Below are 26,469 nucleotides of genomic sequence, written 5' to 3' on the forward strand. Positions count from 1 at the left end.
CTCTTCTCTGGCACTCCCTTTTCTTTTGGCTTTCTCTCAACACCTACGTATATCTCTGTAAGATAAGCAAGAGCTTTAGGTCCGTATTGGAGAATCCTGTACTGTGTAGGCTACAATATACTGTCTGTCACTGTGTGAAATATGTGAACACTTCCAGTTCTCTCTGGGTATTTCATGTTACTGTACATTTCTGCAGCCAGTGTTTCCCCAGAGATACTGACTTTCAGAGGAAAGCTTCATAAAGCACTTCTTTGAAGACAGTCAGCAATGGTTGTGTCCCTCACTTACTTCCTCTCTTACTCCCACTCATCCCATTCCTTCCCTCTCTCTCTCCCACTCACTCTCCTCCCTTCCCTCTCTCTCTCCCACTCACTCTCCTCCCTTCCCTCTCTCACTCCCACTCACTCCCCCTCACTCCCCCTCCTTCCCTCTCTCACTCCCACTCACTCCCCCTCCTTCCCTCTCTCACTCCCACTCACTCTCCCTCCTCCCCTCTCTCACTCCCACTCACTCTTAGTAACTGGTTTGCTTTCTGTCATTCTCAAGCTTACTGAGTGTGTGAATGAGCTCATGAGTCCGTTTGCATGTGAGTTTGCACACGCGTGCCTGCACGGCTTCCTGCATGCTGCAGCAGTGAGGGAGACCCTGCGTCCTGCAGTGCAGCCGCAGCCTTTCTGCAGCACCTGCAGCGCCTCACAGTACCTGCAGCGCACGCTCCACACTGTCCCTCAGGCAGGGAGCGTCATTAGCTCAGCGGCGTCAGCGGTAGCGGCTGACAGGTGTTTAAGGCGCCGGTTCCAGCTGCTCGCAGGTGTTCCTGCTGGCTTTGCTGCCAGGCCTGAATCCCAGCCCCCTGCTGAGCCCAGCTCCACTCCCAGGCCTCTGGTTACCGTGACGCCGGGGAATGCCGGTGAGCGGAGATCTGGGACAGCGGGGCAGCGGTGCTGACTCTGAAAGAGGAGCCATGAAATAAATTAGGGCACTTATTTTACACTCTTCAGCTGTGAGGCTGTGCTGCCTGTGTCGTACAGGCTTACTTTATCATTCACACTGTATGACACAATCTGGCTTACTTCATCATTCACAGTGTATGGCACAGTCAGGCTTATTTTCACATTCGCACTCTATGACATTCTGGCTTATTTTAACATTTACACTTTGTGGCACAGCTCCTTTAGTTTGCCGATTCAAATCCTGGTAATACACTGTATGACATTGTGAGTATGGAGTTTCACTTGCAGGGATTGTGTAGATTCTAATTTAATATCTGTAAACACACTGCACTGCTGTTGTATCCATGAGCAGGGCTGTTCATTTCAAACGCCTGCATTAAGATGCAATAGTGAATGTTAGTAGTTTCACAGCCATTAACTACATGGTCTAAGGGTGCATTGAGTTGCAAGTATGAGAGAACTGTGTATATCTGTGCCAGGGTTTCTCTCCTACCTGTGAGCTGGATTGATGAGGATGACTTGGCCGGTAGCCACCCGTGTCTTTCTGAGCTGGACTCACCCACCTGGCTTCTCTCCTGTCTCAGGTGGAGCTGTTCAAGCAGGACCCCAGCCCGTACAAATGCCTCCATTCCGTATTCAACGTGCACACGGGGGACGAGGTGATGTCCTACGATGACTACTGTCATCTGCAGGTACGTAAACCGGACGCTAACAGCTGCTGTGTTCATCCAACTGTGATACACCGAGTTTGCCCTGAAGTGAACTTGCACTGAGAAGCAAGCTTTTGTTTGTGGTAGAAGTAAATATCTGTTTGACTCTAGATCTTGAGTAATGTTGATTAAATTAATTTATACTGACAGGCTATTTTCATTGGCAAAATTAAATGCCTATTGTACTCTGTTGTGTTGAGTAATTGTATCTACCATACAGTGAAGATGGATGCAGAGAGTTTGTCAGTATGGTGCTGTTTATGTTGACTTACGGGAGCGTTAGAGATTTAATGCCTACAATTGGATGTCATTTTATGTCTTTGAAGAACTTGCTGATGCATCCAATCAGACACATTATTCCCGGCTGGTTCCCAGGGTCCTCTTTGATTGGGGACTGACGTGTAGTTTCCTGCCCCTCCCCTTATTCAGATCGATGCCGTCTCCCTCTTCCTGCTCTACCTGGTGGAGATGATCTGCTCCGGGCTCCAGATCATTTACAACACTGACGAGGTATTGTGGGAGGTCACATGACTTGCAAGAAACCACCACCAATGTGAACTGACCAGTCCTTTGCTCCAGATAGTGATGGATTTCCCATTAATGCCTTAACCAGTGCCTAACAGTTTTTGCCATTTTAGTTATGCTGCAGTTAGTGGGCTGTGCCCTGTGCACTAGCCCAATGTGCTGCACCATTTGAGACCCTACAGGTTTACCCTCCTCTCACTATATAGTATCTGTTAGACCAGGAAAGCCTCAGTTTTCTACACGTTTAGAGTGTCATTTGCATCCCTGGCTGTTTTCTCATTACAGATTCTCTAACGCCTTTAACTGAGCACGTTGATGGGCTTTCGCTAATATTACCACAAGCGTTGACTCATAAAGGGAACGCGTCCTTTGATTTCCCGTATGAGAAGCTGGGCTGCGTGCGGAGCTAGCTGCGGAAGCGCCGCCGCGCCGCGTGTGTCGTTTTATCGTCTCTCTTCCCGTTCGCCGTAATCCCGAGAGGTAAAACGGTTGGACGTAATTAACGCTATTCTTCTATTCGGGTAATCTGCTCTCTGCGAGATTGCATCTCTTTCTGCAATGGTGTGAAATAATGGCCTGTGAAATAATAGGCACTTTATTCGCCGGGAGTTTTTTAAGCTTATCTCTTTTTTTCGGAGGGAAAAGGAGAAGGTAATAGAATAGCGTGATTTCCACAGCGGGTCCAGAGGAAGATATTTTCTTTGTTTTGCTGAAAGTACTCTCTCTCTCTCTCTCTCTCTCACTCACTCACTCACTCACTCACTCACTCACTCACTCACTCACTCACTCACTCTCTCTCTCTCTCTCTCACTCTCTCTCTCTCTCTATCTCTCTCTCTCTCTCTCTCTCTCTCTCTCTCTCTCTCACTCACTCACTCACTCACTCACTCACTCACTCACTCACTCACTCACTCACTCACTCACTCACTCACTCACTCACTCACTCTCTCTCTCTCTCTCTCTCACTCTCTCTCTCTCTCACTCTTAGCCTCTCTCTCTGTCTCTCTCACTCTCTCTCTCTCTCTCTCTCTCTCAGCCTCTCTCTCTGTCTCTCTCACTCTCTCTCTCTCAGCGATTGCTGAGGCACCGCCGTTTCACCGTCCGTATTTTTTGAAAAACAGCGCTCTGCCTGCTCTGCACAGCGGGTGTCATTCACGGTTTTTAAAGCAGCGCTTGCCGGGGCACGCAACACAATTAAAGAGCATAAAAGCGCAGTCAGCCGCTGTTTTCATCCCTGTTATTAATCTGAGGCGGGACCAATGGGCGAGAGGCGGGAGGCGTCGTTAGCGCTGCCCCGTCCCTGCGTTTGGTTATCTGTTCCTCCCAGCTTGTGCGGCTCTCTCAGCCCAACACGGTTCTCTTCTTCTGCCCCCTCTGTGGCTTCGCTCAGCGGCCGAAGACGCGCGTTTGCCGGGAGAACCTGGTTCGCGCGTTTTGTAATGCGTCCGTCCGTTAAAACGGGTGGATGGGAGCCCCCTGCAGTTCCTGGAAAATCAGAATTTTTCAGAAAATCAGAAGTTTTATTTATTTATTTTTTTTATTCTTGCCCCCCGTACTCTGGGCCTGTACATAAAAACTCAATCAGATACTGCAGATGAGACTGAGAAGAAGAGCCACCTCAGGCCATTAGCGGCCATTAAGATGCGATAAAAGCTCCAAACATTAATCATTTTCACGCTGGCGGAACAGAAAGAAGAGGGAAATCTGCCCCGGTTCTGCGGCTTGCCCCCCCCCAACCCCCCCCCCCCCCACACATCGTTTTGACATGCTTTCCTTTCTGCTTTCTTCATGTTAAATTAAAACTGCTGACAGTCGCATCTGCCGCGATGCGTTTAGATTTTCCCTTTCACGGAGTCATCACTCTTTTTCTCCCCCATAATGCCCTGCGCGCAATCAGAGTAGGGAGATGGGCGAGTGGTGATGGTCTGAGGTATGGATGCAGCTGTCATGCAAGCAGTGCCAAGCAACCCTGAAAGCTGAACTCCTGCTCCTGCTTTCAGGTTGCCAGAGGGACAGAGTGGACCTCTGTAGTCCGATATGTAAATCGGGCTGTCTAAAGGTTTTTCAGACGAGCGTTCATGCTTTTGTGTGTGTGTATGTGTGGGTGTTTCGGCTGTGGAGCCTCACTTTGTACCCCTGGACAGGGTAAGGAGCAAAGCACTCCTGGCTAGTTTTATGTAACCGTTTCTCTTACAAGTGGAATTCCTGCTGGAAAGTGTTCAAACCTCGGCTGATGCTGCTGAAGTATCCACCTGCTTTTCAGACTGAGCTGGTTGGTCCTAGCCATACTGTTCACAAGTATAATATATAGAAATACCTCAACAAATGGAAACATTGCCTTCTTTAAATATACAGTACATATTTTTGTGATTATGTACATATACCTTTTTAAAGTAGTAATGATTTCCTTCCTTTATTAATTGATGGTATAAAGTATGGGACTTGTTTTATTTAATTGAATAATTGTTACATATAAAGAGGAATCTGTCCATATTCTGCCAGTATTGTAATAATGATTCCTTGTTCAGGTAGTAGGAAAATGCCTTTATCGACATTGTGCTCAGATTGTAGAAGTACAATCATGTGCGGGGGTGTGGGTCTTGTAAAGGGAAGAGACAGGTTGTTACGGATTTAACTGTAAAGTTAAAGTTAGATCTGAGAAAGCGGTACATACAGTATCTGCTTGCATTTCCTCATTCTTAAAGGTCAGTACATTTATCTAGCAGTGTTTTTTTTTTTTTTTAACAAACCTTCAATCAATGACAGACAATGCTTTTTCAAAAAAGCTGATAAGGGGATGAGAGAGTTTATCCTTAATGAGAAATGTGAAGGCACAGTGCAAGGGGGGAAAGGGGAGGGGGGCGAGGGGGTGCAAAATATCACTTAAAGGTTACCTGGGGGTTCAGAAGCTACCCCATTAGATTACTATTTTAATTTACATGTATCTAATTACAAAATTTGATTGAAATCACTTGGGGGGAGTGGGGGGAAGTGTGTGTGGGGGGGGGCAAAGGTAATCAGATGTAAACCCCATGATATCGCTGGCACTTCACAGTGATGGGTAGTCACTGCATGGGCTGTCCAACCAGATATTCCTTTTCTAGAAGTTTGATTTTAGGCGTGTGCTTGAACACTGGATATCAGTTACTAGAGCACCGCAGTGGAAATAAGCCTTTGTGCTTTTTGAGCCAACCTGGAAGTCACATGTGCATATAAATGTCTTATTAGTTTGTGTTGTTTGATCTTTGTCCATATTTACACTGAAGCCAAGGGAGACGTAAGCAATGCACATCAGTAGGCACAGCTCTATGTACACAGTGCTTTTGAGTTCTGAAATAAATCTGACTCTGGGTGCTTTTAAAGTGGTTTCCATCTCTGTTTTCCCCGCAGGTGTCTTTCATCCAGAACCTGGTCTTCTGTGTGGAGCGGGCGTACAGGGTGCCTGACTTTGGGATGTGGGAGAGGGGGAGCAAGTACAACAACGGCAGCACCGAGCTGCACTCCAGGTGCTGGCAGGGGCTCTTTCACTGCAGCCATTTTGTGTCATAGCCTGCATCTCTCTCTTCTCTCTCTGCTCAGTTTCATACACCTCAAATGCTTTGTTCGCATGGATTAGTTAACAGTACATGCTGCCAAAACTATTTCTTTCACAACAGTTTAAACAGTGAAAATGAACAGGCAATGTATCTCTCTCTCTCTCCCTCTCTCTCTCTTTCTCTCTCTCTCACACACACACCGATTTGTGTGTGTTTTGGGCATTAGTGTAGGGCTTAATACATTGCTCCTTGGCAGTTTTGATAAATGCTTTGATAACGCTAAACCTCAGCATTCTGAGCTACAGTAAACAAATTAAGGATGAGATATAATGCCATCACCTGTCCCCCTGAAATATCATTTCAAAGTCAAATGAAAGTATTTAATGAACATTTCTGGTAGTTCATATAATTAAAGAGGAGTTTACATTCAGTTTTACGGTACTATTCGATAAACGTACAATCACATTAGTCATTTCTCGTCAATGTAGATCCTAATGGCTCAAGGTTTGTAAGGTTTTACAAATCAAGCCCTTCAGATGATGGATGAATGTTCCGGAAGCGCAGAACATGGGGCTAAACAACCCCATAGTCGGTACTGTTTCTCGGGTGAAGAGTAAGTTTGGGGGTAATGATACCATCGGACAGCCGAGTCAGTCAAAGCATGCCGGAGGGATCCGACTGGCAGCAGGATTTATGGACGCATTACAGGAGCTATCTTTTCAAACAACTTTGCGGTTGCCGGTCCTTTCAGCAGTTAGATCTCTCTTATCAGTCACACGAGAGTCTGCTAATGACTTTCCATCATCGCCAGCGCCGGTCTCCCCCAGGGAACGATGTTTTTAAACACTTGGCGTCTCTGGGCCGATTTGGTGGTGTTTGGCTACGCCCGCCTATCGGGAAACGGAGAAACTGTACCGGCAGTGAGGCTGTGTGCGAACACTGTCGTGCACACGAGGAACTTCCTGTCCCTGATCTCGAGGGAAGCCACTTAGCGCACGAGACCGGTCAAGGCTATTGAGTTATGCTTTCAGTGTAGTCAGGGATCACCACTGCGGGAGTTTCCACTAAAGCCGGCGATTTTCCGGAATAAGATTAATGGGGAGGAATTTAAGAGGGACTGTGCTCCAAGGCCGATGGTTGATGGGAGGTTTTTAAGGGAGGGTACAGCAGGGTCGGAAAGCTGTGTGCACGATGCACTCTGGCAACGTAGCATTGTCCATGTCAGTTGGTTTGCAGTTGCCATTTATTGTATGCATGTAACACGCTCCTACATAATTAGCTGTAGGCTTGGTTCACAGTTACGTTAGCTGTTCACCAAGCCTAGACACCAGCGCGTATTCGGTTTAAATTGCAGCATGTAAGTCTGATATTGTAAATCTCCGCACGGAAAGCAGGAACACTAGCAATTTAAACAGGAGGAATTGAAGTGCGGTGTGCAGACGCATTTACGGAGTATCTGGATGAATTCCATGCAGGAGCCCTCATGTAAATGAATACTTACGAGGGCACTATGAATGCATATGTTAGCGTAATGTAAACAAACATAAGGATGTGAGCGATAAAGTCCTGGATTGGACAGTCTCCAGCTCCGTGAATCATAGAGATGCTTGGTATTCAGATCCTGTGGATTGAGCATTATGCATTTCAAATGTGTTAGTCTTCACAGCCAGTATACTTAATTTCACTGCTGTGATATATATTGAAAGGCCACGGTATTAGTCATGCATTTGTATTGCATAATGCATTTGCTATAAGCACTAGACAAGGGCGGTTGTCTTTACTGTCCATACAATACAGTGCATCGTCATATCTGGACTGTTTTAACTAAATAAATGTAGAAGACTGAACGCTTTTGAACAATTTAATTTAGACTATTTAGCATTTATCTTTTGTTCTGCTTTTTAGATCAGTGGACCAATTAATTTAGTAATCATCACTGGAATATATAATATAAAGTTACATTTTGATAGGTAATTAATTATATTATGCTTAATGAGAGAATAGTAACATCCATAAAAGTACAGTTGTAAAAAAAAAAAAAAAAAAAGAATGAATATTATACTCTCTAGTAGCGTCAGAGTTTTTGTGACATTGCAGTAAGTCTGTCTGAGACAGGCATTTTGTGCGGTCCTGTTCTGATGTGGTATAAGAGACCCGGTGTTGCATGTGCTCATATTTCTTTCCAGAATGGAGCTATAGCAGTGTGGCTGGCAAGGCTAACTCCGCTCCCAGCTCAGCCAGGTAGTTAATTGTCTGCCGCCCATGCAGGTGGGCGTTAGAATTACTTGCGGAAATTACTTCAACTTACCATATTTCACATTTATTTGATTTCATTTTGAAGTCTTCAGCGGATTTTCAGCACCAGTACTAATCAGTACCACCATGAGAGAGAAAAAGAAATTGGTACAAAGCACTGCTCTTTTTTCAGAGAGAGAGTGAGAGAGAGCATATGGTAGGGAGTTTAGTGTTGCTTTGAACTAAAGATGGACATAGATTTTCTTTGTAAAAACACAGTTAATGGTCTCCAAAATGTAGTCCCCTCAATCTGCGAACTGTAATAATACTGCGAGATCCATTTGTTTTTTCAGCAACACGCTGGCTGAGAAAAGTTATTTTCCATGTAACCAGAATGTTTTTTACTTCCCTGCCTCTGCAACTGAAAAAAAAAAAAAAAAAACACTTTACCTGAATAGCTGTCCTAAATATTCGGCTGTTTAAGTGATATAATATGTCAGTGTGTGGGTGAGAGCTTCCTCTCAGCAAATCCGTGATGAAAAAGTATAATAATTGTGGCTCAAAGTTGAATCGCCCCTTTTCTTGTGTGTCTTTTCCCATTGCAGCTCTGTTGGCCTCGCCAAGGCTGCACTTGAAGCCATTAATGGATTCAACCTGTTCGGAAATCAGGTAATTGCCTCTCGTCTCATTCTCAGGTCTTTCCTCCCGGTCTGCGCCGCGGCTGTTTGGCTAATGGAGGTCTACGAAGGACACGGTAAACTTTCTCAGGCGTGCGCGCATGCCAGATCGCAGGAGGGCGTGTGTAATTATGTACGGAAGCAGTGTGTGTTTCACCTGCATACTCTGATTCTATGAGGAGGGAACTCGCCCCCCCCCCCCCCCCCCCCAGCAGCGCCGCAGTGCTCTGATGTTCCGTTGAAAGTCGGGATGAATTCTTTATTCTGTTCGTCACGCAGTCTGTTATTTATTGAAAGTGTACAGCCAGCAATGACCCCATTGTTAGATGGAAAACAAAATGGCGCAAAACTCCATTCTCACACACAGTTGGATACACATACGCGCACATTCGTACAATCGCGCATGTAAATAATGCCTCGACGTTCAAGCTTAGGAGTTTTCAATCTAGTGTGTTTTTTCTCCCTCCCCTGAATCACACCAGGGGCTGTTCAATCCATGCGCTTTGTTCTCTGTACAGAACGAAAGGGAACGTTACTTCATCCTTTAATCGCCGGGAATCGGTGTTTGCAGGGAGTGATGAAACGCGCTGAAAACGACGCCGCTCGCACGGTTTCACGTTGGGCTTGCCGAAGTTGAGAGCGGCGCGGCCTCCGGTCACCTGTCGCGATGGCAACCGTAAAAAAGGAGACCGCTCGTTATCGGCCGTAGCGTCTCGTTAGAGCGCGCTCCGTCACCGAGGCCGGGACGGCGACGCGGCCCGCCGTCCCCCGCGAAAACGGCGCCCGCGAAACCAGGAATTCATTAGCGGCGGGCGCTGTAAATCACCCGGCGTCCCCCTCGCGGCGCGCGGTAAATCACGCGCCGGCGGCGCGGTTGTAAATCGGGCCGTATTTCACGCGGAAGTCGACTGGCGCTGATGGACTGCGCCCGTTTATTTTCTTTCCCTTTCTTATTCTGCCGCAGTCATTAGCGTGATCCATTTGTTTTGGGTGTGAGGCGGAGGGTGAGGGAAAACCCAGACGTTCCGTGACTTAATCCGACTGCGTTAATCGGCGAAGTAGAAAATGGCACTTTGTGTCTCTCCTCTCCTCCCAGGAAATGGATTTGGAGGAGTCTGAGCAGAAGATGAGGATCTTTTTCTCTTCCTTCTCATTTTCATTTATTTTCATTTTGGGTTTTTTTCCCCGAGTTGCTACCAGTCAGATGGATGCACCTGTTTGCAATGGGATTTGCATTGACTCTGACCCGTGTTTACATTCGCAGTGTTTCACTCTGCTCAAGCCAAGTCTTAGTTAAGGAAAATGAAAGTGTGATGTGAGAAACAGTATTGCATGAGTAAGATTAAAAAGATTTGCGATTCTGTAAGTAGAAGATGTGTATTTACGATCATCTATGACGGAGTTATCATGTGTAAACTGCCATTTCAGTTCTATTTTCTCTCTGATGAGTCTGTTGGAAATGGCCTTCTGTTAAATTAATAATTAGTTTTCATAATGCCGGTGTTTATTTATTTATTTATATTCGTATACCTCGTATACCTAATGTCCCATTCATATTCATACACTGGATTCATATAATATTCATGTCCTCGGCTTGTAGAGACCCTGTTTAGATCGTCTGCCAGATTTAATGTCCTGGTTGTACCAGCAACTGTGGCCGTAACACTGGAAAACATAATAAAAATGGTAATAATAGCGGCGATAGAGAGCGAGGCGATAACGTTTAAAATGTGCGGAGCTGCTGAATCTGTCTTCTGGAGCGGCTGATCTGGCGACCCCTCTCGTGTGTTTCCACATGGAGGGGGGGAGGGCGGTGAGGGCGACGGTGGGGGGGTGGAAGGCCGGGAGTCATCAGATGGGTTATTAATGAGGCCTCCCTGGCCTCATTTCCTGAGCGGCTCCACGCCGCCCTCCATTTTGGCGGGTGGCGGAAATCACGGCGGCAGAGGTCCCCCCCGCGCTCATTAGCATTCCGACCCGCGAGCCAGCCCTACCCCCCACCCCCCCACTCCGAGTCGCGCTCGACGCCGCGGGAGGCCTGTCGATCCGCGGCGGGAACCCCTCCTCGCCGACAGCCGCTAGAAACACGCGCTCGGTCTCCTCGGCGACGCCGTGGTTCCTCCCAGCCCGCGCTACGACTCACTGCGTCTGCGCTATTGATGCCGCTGCAGAATAATCCGTTATGTCTGACTTGTTTAACCGGCGGAGAGAAGGTTATTCCCGCACGCTGCGCCGCAGGCTCTGCACACGCTGCCATTTTGCTGTCGTTCGGAAAACGCGGTTTCGAAACAGCGCGCTGTTTATTTTACCCTCGTGCGGCAGTTAATAGCGGACGTGCTCCTGTCTCTGTCAGCGTATAACAGGAGAATCGCTGCGCAAAGAGCAAAGCGAATGAGCTATTCTTCTGAAACTGCTCGAGTTCTGGCCATTTATCTTCATTGTTGCATATGTATTTTTCATTTTTTCTTATTTCTTTCCGCTTGCATGGCAATCAATCCAGTTGAGTGATGACTTTTCTGGAAACTTTCCTGAAAATAGAATTAATGCCGAGGGAAAGGAGTCTGTGTGTGTTATTTATTTGCTGTATAAATGGTTGTCGTGCCGACCTGACTAGTTGAGACTGCTCACGTGTGCTGGAAGTAGTGTCAGGTGCAACATCTTCACTTTTTCCACTTAGTGTCTGATTTTTCTTCCTTGTCATCATTCGTTAATCATTCATTCATTCGTTAATTTATCCGCTCCGGGGCGACCGGTACAAGCCGCACGCTCCGCAGTCGGGAGGGTACGGATGGAGTCGGAAACGGGATTGTGGAATCCCAGCGGGCCGGGCGATGGCCTGGTGTCTGGCCAGGGCTGCGGCCCATCTGGAGGAGAGCTCGATCGGTGGCTTGCCTGCTCTCGGGTTTTGGAAGTGCTCTCAAACCCATGGCGACAGATGGCACATGACAGCATCGAGCCGCGCGATTGGTGGCCACGCACGGCAGTCGCCCAATCATCTGCACTCTCCGGGGGTCTTGTGTGTCGGCTTTCAGATAAACTTAGAAAACCTCCTGATAACTTCTGTGCTGTTAGGACACATTGTAAATAAACCTGTCTTGTGGAGTTTGGTGTGTAGAGGAAACGTTACTGCAGTTGTCTAAAATAAACATCAGATAATAGCTATGGTACTGAAAATACACTTCATGTCGTTCTACTCTTAAGATCCAACTGTATTTTTAGATCTCTGTGTCACTCCCTCCAGGGAATTGGGAACATGTTCGCTTCAGATTCCAGGGGACCCTGAATGACATTAAGAATGTCATTAATATTTTTTGTTTTTGTGGTTTTACATTGACGTCAAGGTTTAGTCATAATGGAATATCTGTTATATCCATTAACCCCCCCCCCCCCCCCCCAAAAGAAAATGGCTAAAGTGCTCCCATTTACAAATATTGTTTATATATCGTTGAATATGGCTGCTACTTCATGTTGCAGCTGAATTATTGCATTATATTTCTGGAAACCTTATACTGTTCAGCAAATTATTACCATTGTATATTGGATTTTTGTTTTTACTGCTGTATTAACGTCATTTTGATAATTGAAATAAATTATAACTGTATTATAATTCTGATACATTTTTATGAATATTGATTTTACATTAGTTTCTATGAATTTAACAGCAGCAGTGCTAACAATACTTATCATAAATCAGAATTGTGTTTATTATTGATAATGGAATTATGTACATGCCTGGTCTTTTTGTGTTGTTTTGCTCACAGGGTTGTTCTTGGTCTGTCATTTTTGTGGACCTGGACGCGCACAACAGAAACAGACAGACGCTGTCTTCCCTGCTCCCCAGAGAATCACGATCACATGTGAGCGAGCGCAGCCAATGGAATCTGTGAATCTTGAAGGGCATTACTTTGAATAACTCTTAATGAGTAAATTTAAAATATAATTGACAAATAATGATGTGTAGACAGCTGATTGAAAAAAAAAAAATTATTTTAGAAGAACTCTGGTATCATTAGAAATAATTAATCGTAAAGTGTTAAGAAAATTAGCACTGTAATTATGATATCTGAGTGAACAAGGCGTTATACTTAATTAACTTGAATCCCTTAATTCTTTGGCTAATATGTTTTGAAATGTAAGTAGCTGAACCACGATGCCTTTTTTGACATATGCATTTAACCCATTGTTTGCCGAGAGGCATGTCTGCCCACGTGCGGCGATGCCCGTTTCTGCGTGCTCTTTTAACCCCTCGTTTCCCCGAAAGAACACGGACGCCGCCCTCCTGCCCTGCATTAGCTACCCGGCGTTCGCCGTGGACGACGACGCCCTCTACAGCCAGACCCTGGACAAGATCGTGCGCAAGCTGCGGGGGCGGCACGGCTTCAAGCGCTTCCTGCGCGACGGCTACCGCACCGCCAACGAGGACAAGGACCGCCGCTACTACAAGCCCGCCGAAATGAAGGTGGGCCCAAACCCCCGCCCCCCGCCCCCACAGGAATGTCACCGCTCGTTCCCTTGATCACTGTTTCCACTTGAGTAACGTTTCATTACACATCTGCCAGTTCGCCGTTATCTCCTCCGGCCACAGAGAGAGAGAGAGAGAGAGAGAGAGAGAGAGAGAGAGAGGGAGAGAGCGGGGAGCAGAAATGTAAACGTGTTCCGGAATGTTCCGGAGTAGGCTGATAAACATCGCTCCTTTGTCTCCAGCGCTATCGCTTTGTTAGCGTCAAACTCATTTTCTCCCTCGGCGGCAGTTGGTCGCCGCCCCCCCCCCCCCCCCCCCCCCCCCCGTTGGGGCCTGATTGGTTAGGTGAAATTGCACCGTCGCCTGAAGGTAGGAGCGAGGAAGAGAGTGTTTGTTAAGAGGAAAGAGACGGCTCGGTCGGGGATTGATGGGGATTGATGGCGGAGCCTGCCGTGGCGTCTTAACGAGCGTGCTCCACGCAGACTCTGAGGACCGGTGAAGTGAGGTCTGCTGCTCTCTCTGATTGCTTTGGGCCCAGTTACCCGGGGGCTGCCGGTTCGCGCTTCTACCTCGGCGTGGCCGTGCCAGCGCTGTTCCCGCTCGCGGTCCGAAGGTTTCATATCGGAAGGTCACCGAGAATCCGATTCGGTGTTCTCTAAAAAATTTGATCAGCAGTGCTGCAGAGCTTGAAGTGATTTCGAAACAGTATGTATTCTGTGAAAAGCCGGGTAGGTAAACTCGCGAAAAGAGTTTAGTTGGTTTACAATGATAAAGTCTTATCACGTGCTTGTATTGTCCTACCCACTTATCCTGGGTTTAGTCTTGTATGGTTGGACAAAGGTTCTTTAAGATGGTAATCCAGATAGTGAAAGTGTCTGTCTTCATTATTTGTAATGTATATACCAGTGGATGTAAAACTGTTGCAGTTAACAGTCTTTTAAGAGCACATTCCCTGTTTTTCCTTCCCCCGCATAATCTCTATTATGATGTGACAGCTGTCGCCATGGCGATGGTCTCCTCGGATGGAGAGGAGCGACGGCAAGCCTGTAATTAAATTTTTATGAGAGGCTGAGCGTCTTCACCCCGAGCCAGAGAAGGGACCCCGTGGCGCGTTTGTGCTAGCAAATTCAGTTAAATGGCCTCCTCTGGGAAGGGGAGAAGACGGAAGGTAAACAGTGCGGAAATTGATTTGCCATTTTGTGTCTCCTTCCAGGCCCTTATTTTTATGATCTTAAAACAGTCAGGGTTTGCCTGTCATTGATTTGTAACAAGGCGTTAAAGTCGTTGTATTGTATTTACCTCCCATTATGTTTATTAACGCCTGTACAAACTTCGTATGGACGGTCACCTGTTGTGTGTGTTTTCGTACTATGCCTTTTGGCCAGTATCGCAAAAGAGAATGCATTCTCATAACTTTCATATTCCAGAGATGAACCGGCTGAGAATAGTGTAGAATAGAATGGAATGGACTGGAACAGAATAGAGTAGAATAGATTAGAATGGAATGGAATGGAATGCAATTTGACAGAATCGAGTAGAATAGAATAGGCTTCATTTTTCCCATGGTGAACTCCTGTTACACTGGTATATTTTTGGTGTTAATGTTTGAAATCTGCAGCAGACCTATCTACATTACCTATGTTTGCCAAGCAAGATGCCTGTCTACAGGGCGACTTTTGTTTTACATAGTATCCTTCGTCCTGTCTGCTTAAATAAAAGTTGAATAAAATTAATTTAAAAAAATGTTTTCTGAAGCAGGTCAGTCCAAGTATCGCAGCATGCACAGAGCCCATCCCTGGATTTGAACCAATATTCCCTGATTGCTGTGCCAGACATTCAAAACAGAATAAATTGTACATGACAGCTCCAGGTATTGTACAGTGCTTTTCTAATGGCTCTGTGGAAGGCAATTACATAATTAGCACAAATAGGCATATCTGTGGGCTCCAATTTTAAACCCCAGGCCTAATGGGTAATTTAAGGGTGGACAGGGAGGGGTCATTTTCAGAGTTCATAAATGATTTATTCAAGGTCAACCTTTGTTTCTTTCTGCTTATTGCATACATACACTTTTTGGAAAATTGTTAATAAGGACCAAAATAAATTACTACTACTACTACTACTACATAGTTTAATATGGTACAATAAAAGACTGAAGTGGCCATTACATAATATTAATGGTTTATTGCCTGTGTAGTTGTTTTTAATATGCTACTGTAGCTGTTTTTTCTCCAGGTAAGAAGTGAAAATGCATGATGTGTGTGACTCATTGATTGTACAGTAAATATATGCTCATATCTTATCCTATTGGACAACATTTTCTTTTAGAAACCTCTTTTACTGCCATCCTTTGCTGCAGGGACAAGAATTTATTAGAATGTTTTCAGCAGCAGGAGCTAATGCTCTGTGCCATTTCCCTGCTTCTTTACTTTATCTAAGCTGTGTGAAATTGATATAGGAAGTAGCTAAAAGCAATTAAATTTATTTAATTGGGCTTTACTTCTATTTTCTGCTGTGTAGTTCATGATTAGGCTTGCTAAGGCTTTGTGTGCGTGCGTGTTTGAGTGCTTGTGTGGGTACGCGTTTGTGTGCGTGCGTGTGTGCGTGCATGCGCGCGCACGTGTGTGTGTGTGTAGGAACATCGTTTTCACAATAACATCATGTAGCCAAGTAGGTCCTGAAATCTGAAAAGGGCAAAAAGAACAGGCTATTGTTTATCTTATCCAAATGGAATCTTGCTGTATGTACTGCCTGTTCATCTGACACATACAGAAGCCAGCAAACTCCCATCATTTAATCCATAAGTCTCTATACAGGAGCATGCAGTACATTTAATCTTACACCTGTGCTTATATCATTAACTCCCAAGCCTTTAGTTATGGCTGGCAGTGTTCAGCGATTGAATTGCAGGCCACTGACTTCATTACTGAGGTTAAAGTGATGTTTGATAAATGAGTTCATATGAAGTGAAAATGGATACAGCTGTGGGCACATATGCAGGCAGAAACAGGCAAATGAAAAACCTCATCCCAGTGGTCATGTTTTTACTGCTCAACTTCAAAAGAGGATACACAGACAATTATATCTGTGCAAGTCAACAATCAACACTGCACTGAGCTAAAGTAGGGGCAGTGTAAGTACAGCACATTTTGTTTTGTATTTTCGAACATTCGTGTCCACAGGGAGAGGTTCTGAAGTAGTTGTATTAGGTGGCTTTTGATGTAGCCATTTAGGTAGTTAAGCACTGAGAACATTGAACTGCATCTGTTCTTCTCTCCTTAGCTCTTCGACGGAATTGAATGCGAGTTTCCTATTTTTTTCATCTACATGATGATTGATGGTGAGACTTCGTACTTTGTTTACGCCTGTGTGTGTATGTGTGTGTCTGTCTGTGTGTCTTTCTGCCTGTCTGTCTGTGCATATTTCTGTCTGCAGTCACACATGCATGTGAATTTGTCCGTGCGCATGTCTGGGACAATCCAAATTTTTAATTATGAAATTAATTTTAAAGTTGAACCGAGTTCTACTGTTAAAAAAATTCTGTTCTTAAGGGTTTTTTTGAATCTATTTTTGTGCATGTTTGTGTGACTTATTTTAATGTTCTGTTGGGTACTTGCTGACTGTTCTGCCTGTACTTGCTGTCTCTCTCGGGGATGATACTTACCTCTGGGGATTATCTCTTTTTCGTCCCTGATCGTTTGCAGTCTAATGTGCTGTGGGTAGGAGCGTCTGCCACACGCCAGTGAAGCGAAATTAACTGTCGGTTATGCTACTGTATTGTTATTTACTCCACGCTAATTACACAAATTGCAGTTTGTGAAACACTTTGCACCCGGTGACCCTCCGTGCTCCTTTGTGCAACACATTTTGGGTCCAGCGGTATTGTGGTGCTTACACAATGCTTACAAAAGCAGCGCTGTGACTGAAAATGTGATAATACTGGGGGAACCCTGACTTGGAGAATTAAGTGCAGACTCAAAATCACATCCTGTTTCAGTCTGAGTCAGTCTCAGGTTATTGAATATCTGAATATCGATCAGACTCACTCTCTGAAAATCCTCAGAGATGAAGCGTACCCTCTCTCTGGTTCAGCTGGGCTTTGTCGTATATTCCGGTATCCGTGATTGGTTTATTCTGACCATGGGAACAGAAGAATAATAATGAGTGTCTGCCAATAATTGTCACTCAGACAATTGTATTTTGATGTAGCTGAAGTAAAATGCAATCTGTAGGGGTAAATTGTCCTAGTGCTATTTAAACAAAATTGCCTTAGTAATATCGCTGGACCCTAAACACATTTATGAATAAACAATATGTCACATTTGGATAGGCTGCTACGCACATGCAGCTCCTTATGAAAGACTGACCTATAGGGTGTGGATATAGCATGCGATCGACACACCTCACTTAAATATTTAGTCGGAGAAAATCTGAGATGACTGCTTTGCTTTGAGTGTTCCAGGTGTCTTCCGTGGAAATTCTGCTCAAGTCAAGGAATATCAGGAACTGCTGGAGTCAGTCATCTTCCAGTCGTTGGATGGTAAGACCAGTGCTGTTCGTAACGTTTCTAGTTCACTGAGTGTAATGTGGCGAGTGCAGAGAAGATGCTAACACACGTAGCATACGCTGAGCTGGAAGGAGACAGCTGGTGGCAGCTGTTCTTTTATGTAATAAACTGCAGAATGTCTGTCCTCAGTACGGCTGCACGCCCCCCCCCCCCCATTCCAGCAAGGCAGTAATTCGCTGATGTGAGAGAGGACATCAGCGCCTACCTCATCTGCTCCATCCGTCTGCTCCATCACCTTCTTCCTGCTTCTCTGAGGCAACAGGAAGTGTATCTCACGATGCATCGCTGTGGAATTATCTTCACGCTGCCGAGAGGACATTTTGTCTGTGCCGCTACGCCGTGTTTCAGCGTATGCGTCATTGGTTCAGCAGATGTTTTTAAACTGGGAGACCTATGTAGCCTATTTTTATTTCTTTTTAGCAGGTATTTATGTTCCTTGAAGTATGATCCAGATGACGCACTTTTCTCAATGCTGCGATATTTCCAACTGAAAGGGTGGAGAAGTGGTTATGTTAGCGAGCCAGCTGCAGCATGCCTATGGTTCTACATGCTGCACCAGCTCGGAGAGCACTGCTGCAAATTCACCACAGATATATCATAACAGTGTTCCCCTGGGTCTTTTAAACCTGCAAACGTGCAGGACTGAGAACGAATAAAAAAATATGAACAGTTAAAAACATATTTATAAAAAGGCTTTTAAAATCTTTTTACAAAACCCTTTACAAAAATTTTAAATGCTTTACTTTTACCTGAATTCCGTTATTTCATTCAGTTAATCATGAGGTTGTTGGAAATAACGTAGGGGTCCTGTACTTATGGGCATAGCTGTTTGAAATAACATGTTAAAGAAATAAAGAATCTGTTATTTCAAACAGAATGGCTGTACCAGAATGGCTCTAACGACAGCTGATTTGCACACAGTGTTCCTCCGGCAGTGCAGTGTTTGATGGGGTGTGCTCAGTGACAGAGGAGGCCCGGTAGCCTGTGGCGTTCTGCCCCCCCCTCGCCCACCCCCCCCATGATAACCGTATCTCACGTGTCTTGGCAGGCCACGCCGTCATCCCCAAGTACTACCACGTGCCGGCCGACTTCGTGGAGGCCGAGCAGAAGAAGCACGGCAGCCAGAAGCGTTTCCCCAGCAACTCGGGCCGAGACGGACGGCTCTTCCTCTGGGGCCAGGCCATGTACAACATCGCTAAACTGCTGGGTCAGCGTCCTTCCCCAACAGCATGATCAAGGGGGGCGGGCCTGTTGCTGTGTTCAGATAAAAGTCACTTTGAAACAAGCCAATATAAGTGCTCACAGTGAACGATTATAAAAAACGATTATTAAATAAAAGTGGCATCCAACCTAAGACTGGAGGCGTGGATTAACTATAAACGCAGGCAGACGGCCTAGCGTTAATCTGCCCTGCGATTGCTTGCTTTCAGTCGATGGCCTGATCAGCCCCAAGGACCTTGACCCCATTCGCCGATACGTGCCCCCCGAAGAGCAGAGGAACGTCAGCATGAGATACTCCAATCAGGTAAGGCCATGTGACCCAACTCCTGCATGAGCTGCCCGCCTGTAACAACAGCTACGTATATTAAAACACTGAGAATCCAGTACTAAATATAGAGCCGTTTATTACAATGTTTGCGTAATTGCCTTCTCTGTACACCCTCCCCTAACACAGGTAGGTCTCTGTCTAATATGCACACCATAAGTGCATCGTACTGGGATGTGCAAGACTGACACTGTGCATTTCTTATGTATAAGGGGCTGTACATTTGAATGCAGCACAACTGCGGAGCATGCACATATTGGCGTTTTTGCATGGCTAATGTCTTCCTGTCTGACTTCATTTTCACTCCAGAGTGAAGTGATGCGTGGGCGGCCTGAGATTTCACATTTAGTTTGCGGTTGATTCAGGCACCGTCTCCCTACTTTCACTTCCAGTAGCAACCATACCTTTAACCCTTTGAAGAGAAGTTCTTGCTAAGTTCTAGAATTTTGTTGCGTTAAATTACCGGTAGTGATTGTTGCATCAGCATTGGAATGTTCAGTTAAGAACATTCTAATGACAATTCTAGTGATCTTACACCTTAAAGGGTTAATGGGACTGAGTCCTGGATTCTATAAAGCACTGGAGTGTTGTTTTCTGTAGACCCTTTCGCTCACCAATTCTGGATAGAGTGGTTCTAAAATTGAGCTGCATCACCTTATTTGCTCCCCTATCCCCACCCCCTCCGTCAAATGACTTTTTTTGGCAAAGTGGTACTCCAAGCAAGTGGTCAGGTTTGTCTGGCCGGTGGTCTGGTTAACAGTAAAAGCTGGGTCAGAGATGGCGAGCACCTCAGCCCTGGGGTTCTGGTGGCCGTTTATCCTCTCCCAGTGCTGTTTCTCCAGGGGGCTGCGTTTCTTTACAGAGCATCGTTAGTGTGGTTAATTGCGTTTATATTTGTGAACACCCTCGCGATCCCGTTTGTCTTTCCTCTGTAATTAGTGTTGTGTATCACTTCCTGCCAGACATCGTAACTGTCAGAACCCTCCACCGGGGGAAGTGAAATACATCCGCGAATGCAAACCGGGTCATCGCCTGCATCGTTGGCACCCGCTGGCATCCGCTGGCATCCGCTGGCATCCGCTGGCATCCGCTGGCACGCAGACGATGGCAGAATAAATCAGCGTTGTGAAAGCGTAGGAATGCTGATCTTTCCGCGGCCCTGTGTACACGTTGCTGGTCAGCGAGGCACGCCACACGTGCGCCTGGCTAAACGGGCGGGGAAACCGAGGCGACTCGCGGTCGCCGTTGCCGTGGCGATCATGGAATAGCGATGTAACCGGACGCTCCGGAGCCGCGCGGCGTATTTTGAAACCGCGCGGGCGCGGCGGGACGGTGCAAATGCCGCGGGGAGCACGGCCGGGGTCGGGCTGCTTTTCTCCGGGTACCTTCCCGAGGCCTCTGGGAATCGGGTCGCGGTCAGGAGGGGAGATCATTACCGCCGCTGCCTGTCACCGTCAGCCCGACCCAGGCGGCTCCGCGCGGTCGCCGAAGACGCGCGCGAGTTAGCGCGCGGACGCGGTGCGGTTTGAGTGGTGCCGTTAACACCAGCTGTGCGGGGAGAACGGCGGAGCAGCTCGCTAACGGCGATTTGTCGCTGTCTGCGTTATTCCTGACACAGCTGCTCTCGCAGGCCACGTCCTTCCCAGTTCGGATAAGTCCACATTCATTTCGCTTTCTTAAATTGCCTCTTCTTACTTTTTCTGGCTGGATTAATTTATTTTGGGAGCGGAGCACAACTATTGGCCGGCCGTCAGTTACAGGAGGTATTTGCGTTTGGTAAGACGGTCTGCGCTGTCCCTGACCCACATGGAAATTGTGTAGTCTTGGCTCTTCGCTGTAGTAATTTTGTGGAATGGTGTAATTCATACAGCGAGCGCTTCTTTCTCCTGGAAGTCTGCGGCATTGTGCTTATCTCCGGCTGTCGCTGCACAAGAATCTCAATGAGCACCACATAAAATACAGCAGGTTTCGGACGCGCCGGGCCTTCTGGCTTTCATATAGCTCAACTTAATATAAATTGATTTTGTGTGTGTGTGTGAGTGTGTGTGTTATGGAGTCTCCTGGCCAGAAACGTAATATAATGCAGGAATGTCTGGTAAAGTGCGATATGTATCAAACTCTCAGCACAGTTTGGTACAGCAGCCCAAGAAATTGAAATTGTCAAGTTTTGCTGTGCTTGGGTTGAAGTTGTAAGTGATATCTTTAACATGCCAAGTTTTCTTAAGCAGTTACTTTTCCACCCTTAGAGTCCAGGAGTCCACACTTCTCCACAAATACTGCAACCTGTTATTGCTTTTCTAGTTTTCATTACACCGAAAGACATGTACCCCACCCCCCCAATCCTTTCCAACGGCAAAGCAGAATTCCAGCCAGTGACCTTCACGTAATTGGCGTGGCAACAGTTGAGGTGGCTGTATAAAAGCATGGCTAATTACACTTGCTAAGCAGCATGCCTTTTGAAATCTCAATCTGTTGTCTTTCTGTGCGTGCTCTAGTTTCATTCTCAGCGTCCGAGGCCAGTAGCAAAATTGGTTTTTGGTTTCCCAGGCCTTCACCAGAGTGATGCTATGAGAATCCTTGGCTAATGAGACGGTCTCTTTCACTTTGTCGTTGCCAAATGCAAATCTCCGGTTTTGTCCTCTCAGTAATATTTACCGATTGAGAAGTAAAAATGGCTTTGGGGGGGGGGGGGGGGGGTTTCACCGGGGGTCCTGATCTTGTACAGTTCTTTCTCAGAAACTTCTGTACTGATTATGAGGGGATTTTTCATCGTAGTGGTAATCTTTGAGAGGGTTCAACTTTGAAAGCATGCTTTCTTTTATAGATGAGCACAGACCAAAAGAGGCTTAGTCATTTCCGGTAAACAAGTGTTTCTTTCGCTGAAGCGGTTATGGTTTTCCTTTGGGTCGTTCCGGTCGAGCGGAGTTGGCGATCGCTGTCACGTAGGCCTAACCTGGAGCAAATTGCAGAGTTATGACCCTGCTTGAGAGAGCGAAATGGCCTGTTTTTTTATAAAGATGGTCAAATTAGATGAGATTCAGAATGTTCCAGGTCCCACCCCTATGACTCAAAAGTATCACAGTGTTCAGTTACCATGGATGCAGTTCAATTTTCTGTGGATATTTTCGACAGTGCTTCCTCCCGTTAATATTTTACTCAGCCGTGAGTTATGGTGATGTGTAAACGATGGGGCACTCAGTCATTTACCTCCACATAATGCGTCCTGCACTTGAACCTTATCCAGGATCACACAGGTCAGGATGCTGCACATGCTCAGTTACTGTAGTTCCAGGTCACATGGGGTGAAAAATAGAAGCATCTTGCTGGATAGCCTCACAGTTTGTACTTGCTTGCTCAGGCTATGACACTGCAGAGGAAGGAATTGGGGCCATTATTTACATTAGGCATTTAGCAGATGGTGTAGTCCAGAGCAATTCACAAAATTAAATATACCGTATAGCATATTCTATGCATGCTTTCAAGGGCACAGTGCAGTAGTCTTATAGTGAAGGATAATATGCATGCTTAGAATCATTGATAATCTCACCTGAACCATTAATATGCTTTAATATCGAACAATTCAGTCTCTTGCCACTTTACCACACCTCTCATTCGTAAATTTCATTCCTGTAATTTATTCTGTGATCATTTAATCATTTTAATTTGAAGGATTGGTTAACTCACTTATGTACCAGGAAGGTAAATCACTATATATAAGATATATTGCAGTATTGGTTGATGGTAATATTTTTGCAGCAAACGTCTTCACTTTCTATGAAATGGTAAATGATGCATGAATTAGGGTTGTTTGTGGATTTAGAGGAAGTCTGTAAACCTCAGAGCTGTCACACTCTGTAAATGTTAAATGTTCATGCTTTTAATTAAGACGATATGAAACGGAAATTGAAAATGTTGGTACGTATCTGTACTGTGGAAATTCCAGCTAAGCCTATTTATGCTATTTATGCACATGTTTCATCGAATTCGGGAAAGCAGGTTTTAATTTTGGAAGACGTTAGGTACGCGCAGCACAAATTGCTTGAGTGCATACCGACGTCGTGGCACTGAACATATTTTGGGATGGTGGTGATCACCCTTCTTTTTAATATCGAGCGAATCATGCGATGATGTCAAACATCGTCGAACCAATGTTTGTCATCACGTGTTCTGTTCTGACTGCCGTTTTGGTCGTCAGCTGACTAATGCTGCCAGACGAGATACATTTCAGCAGACTCGAGCTACGGGGAAGTGCGTGAACAGAAGGATTCAAAAGCTAACAAAAATACGAGAGCGGTTCTTTGCTTTCGTATTTTCTCTGTCTCCAAAATGCGTCACGTTATTTGCTTAACACGTCCCTGCCCCATGCTGAGGTGTGTGTTGTATGAGTGCGTGAGCGCGCACGCATCTCTCTGCTTTCAGCTGGATTTTTATTTTCATTTATTTACCTTTGCTCCGAAGCTGAGAGCTGCCTCCGCTTTCTGGAGGCGCGGGGCGTGACGGTGCGCCGTTGGAAGAGCGGAGGGTCCGAGCTGCCAGGCAGCATCCCGCAGAGCTAACCCATCAGAGCCCCTCCCCTTCCATCTGCTCCGACTCCCCCGCAACCGCTGGCCCTCCGCCGAGCGCCAGGCTTCGCCAGAACACCGCCGTAACCGAGAGCTGAGGCAACCCCCCCCCCCCCCCCCCCGCCCCCCCCGCCACACCGCGCTGCTTTCAGGTTGATAAATACTCCTCTAAAACTAGAAACAACCGCAGTCCGGGTCTGCGTTAATAAACGGTCTTCAAACGAGGTTGCACATTGGCTATACACTTTAACTTACGTAGCTTATTTCATTTCGGTGACATTGTGATATTTTTTTACAGGACAAATTTCAAACCCCATTTTTTAACAGCTATGCTAACCTGCCTGATTTGCATGTCCCTGATGAAGACTTCTGTTTGTCGTTAATCAGCCGAGATGCGTCTGAGGAGCTCTCTATCTCCCCCTCCCTCCTTCCACTGTCTCTCTCTCTATCCCCCCTCCCTCCTTCCACTGTCTCTCTCTCTCTCTCTCTCTCTCTCTCTCCCCCTCTCGCAGAAACACGTTGCGCTGATTGATAATGATGAGGGTTATAAGGAAACCTTCTCATTTCGCCCAAATTAAATCACTTTAGCCCGTTTGTTGTCAGGGCTCCAGCCGCGCTGAATTAGAGGCCCTCTTTGACGTTCTCAGCGTCTGCGTCCCGAGGCTTCGGACAGTCGTTCCAAAGACCGCGTCTAATCGTGGCGTTTACTCCACTTTAAGTAATGAATTGTCGGCATGGTGCTTTTCTTATTTAGGCGAGATGAGTAAAAATGCCTGTGCAGAACATGCGGTGGCTGATTTCACTGGCGCTCTCCACAATCAGATGAGTGACGTGTTTCCCTGCTGTCTCCTTTGAGCTAACCGCGCAATACGCCACCGTGCGACTGCAAACCGGCGCGACAAGCGTAGCATTCACCTGTTTCATTTTTATCCCCATTTAAACTGCTTTGTATTTTTTTTTAAATATCACTTTGAACTAAGAAATCTTTTGAAATGGCTGATACATTTTACAGCAAGGCTGCCTGATTTTGGCACAGTCACGTCTTGGAGCCATTTGGACAGCGATTTTCAGCGGGGTTTTGAACTGGCAGTTGAGGTCATTTTTTGTGTTTACTGCACTGAATCTGTGTGGAAACTAGTGAAATGGCTGCAGTTTTGTTTGTACGAAGAGGGGATCTGCTACAGCGGGCTCCACGCGTCTGACCACACCCCCACATCTAAAAATAAAAGGTAGTGACAGCGGCACCCGACCTGAGCCTGCCCACATTTACGCACTTTGACCGGACACCCTGCTGCTACCCTGTGCGCACAGCCTGTCTGATTAATGACGCCTGAAACCTGTCCTGCATCCCATCGCCCCCTTACAGTTAGCTGCGCTAAAGGTCAGCCAGTCAATCCCTCAAAGTCTATTTGTTAAGGCACTTTTAAAATAAATTTTTATTTTTTGCAGTTTCATTGCCTACACCCGCTTGACAGGGTACATTTTCCAGAGGTTATTAAGGAAGGGGGGAAAAAAATGAAAAACCAATGACGATCAGGCAAATGTTGGAAACTGGTTTTGTGTGTTAGCCCGTGCGTGTACCTGTGAAGGGACGCCAGTGGCGGCTGGGTGAAACAGGCTAGCCTCAGCCAGCTAGCCACAATCAGATGGCTCTTGTGGGGCGACATAGCTCAGGAGGTAAGACCGATTGTCTGGCAGTCGGAGGGTTGCCGGTTCAAACCCCGCCCTGGGCATGTCGAAGTGTCCTTGAGCAAGACACCTAACCCCTAACTGCTCTGGCGAATGAGAGGCATCAATTGTAAAGCGCTTTGGATAAAAGCGCTATATAAATGCAGTCCATCTTAAAGACCTGAACGGGAAGGACATTTTCATTGCCCTGACCGCTGGAATGGAACGCGCGCGGAGGGTTATATTGCCTTACATAACGCGCGCTCTCGCTTTCCCATCCAGGGCCCGATCGAGAACGACGTGGTGGTCCACGTGGCCCTGATCGCCGAGAGCCAGAGGTAGGTGTGGGCGGGGTGCTCCGCATGAGAACCGGAGAGAGAGTGCTCAGAGCGAGAGAGAGAGAGAGAGAGAGAGAGCGCGTGTGTGTGGGCGCGCGTTTATCGTAGCGGGTCATAAAGCCAATCTCTTTTATCGCCCGCGTTACGCGCCCCGCTCGTGGTGTAATAGCGGGCTGTGCGTAAAGTGCCAGCGCGGAGCTTGTAGGTGATTTATCTGTTGTAATGTGGAGGATGGGGGAGGGGGGGATGCTGGAACCTCTTAACCCCTGGGAGTGATTTTTTTATTTTTATCTCAGACTGCAGGTCTTCCTCAGCACCTATGGCATCCAGACCCAGACCCCTCTGCAGGTGGAGCCCATCCAGATATGGCCCCAGCAGGAGCTGGTGAAGGTAATCCCACAAATCAACACATCCACCAGTCAAATAGAATGTTGAGGGGGGATACACCTAAAATATGTGTAAGTGAATATGTGGTTTGGGCACGTAGCAAGTCTCAAGGAATACAGCAGAGCTGGAGAAGTTCATCTGTTATGTGTTGTAGTAGATGAGTAACCCAGTTAATCCAGTAGCCAAAAAAGAAACCGGTCAGTTGGACCCTCGGTCAGCCAGTCAGTCAACAAATTACCAATTTGGTTCTGAAGCCAATCAGTCAGTCAGCTAAACAGTCAACCAACAACTAGTCAGTCAGTTC

General features: G+C 46.4%; 1 protein-coding gene across 3 annotated transcripts in view; it reads left to right on the forward strand.

The window, feature by feature from the left end:
- Positions 1 to 26,469, forward strand: part of phkb (phosphorylase kinase, beta) — a 58,994-nt gene that overhangs the window by 16,148 nt on the left and 16,377 nt on the right. For all 3 annotated transcript variants that reach the window (XM_035419777.1, XM_035419778.1, XM_035419779.1), the window contains 12 exons: positions 1,538 to 1,645; positions 2,093 to 2,173; positions 5,578 to 5,693; positions 8,564 to 8,627; positions 12,397 to 12,492; positions 12,897 to 13,094; positions 16,380 to 16,437; positions 17,560 to 17,637; positions 18,713 to 18,871; positions 19,095 to 19,189; positions 25,723 to 25,778; positions 26,075 to 26,168. In XM_035419777.1, the coding sequence (XP_035275668.1) occupies positions 1,538 to 1,645; positions 2,093 to 2,173; positions 5,578 to 5,693; positions 8,564 to 8,627; positions 12,397 to 12,492; positions 12,897 to 13,094; positions 16,380 to 16,437; positions 17,560 to 17,637; positions 18,713 to 18,871; positions 19,095 to 19,189; positions 25,723 to 25,778; positions 26,075 to 26,168 (1,203 nt within the window). The remainder of the gene's footprint in view (positions 1 to 1,537; positions 1,646 to 2,092; positions 2,174 to 5,577; positions 5,694 to 8,563; positions 8,628 to 12,396; positions 12,493 to 12,896; positions 13,095 to 16,379; positions 16,438 to 17,559; positions 17,638 to 18,712; positions 18,872 to 19,094; positions 19,190 to 25,722; positions 25,779 to 26,074; positions 26,169 to 26,469) is intronic.

The sequence above is a fragment of the Anguilla anguilla genome, chromosome 5 (genome assembly GCF_013347855.1).
Source record: "Anguilla anguilla isolate fAngAng1 chromosome 5, fAngAng1.pri, whole genome shotgun sequence".
Lineage (NCBI taxonomy): Eukaryota > Metazoa > Chordata > Actinopteri > Anguilliformes > Anguillidae > Anguilla > Anguilla anguilla.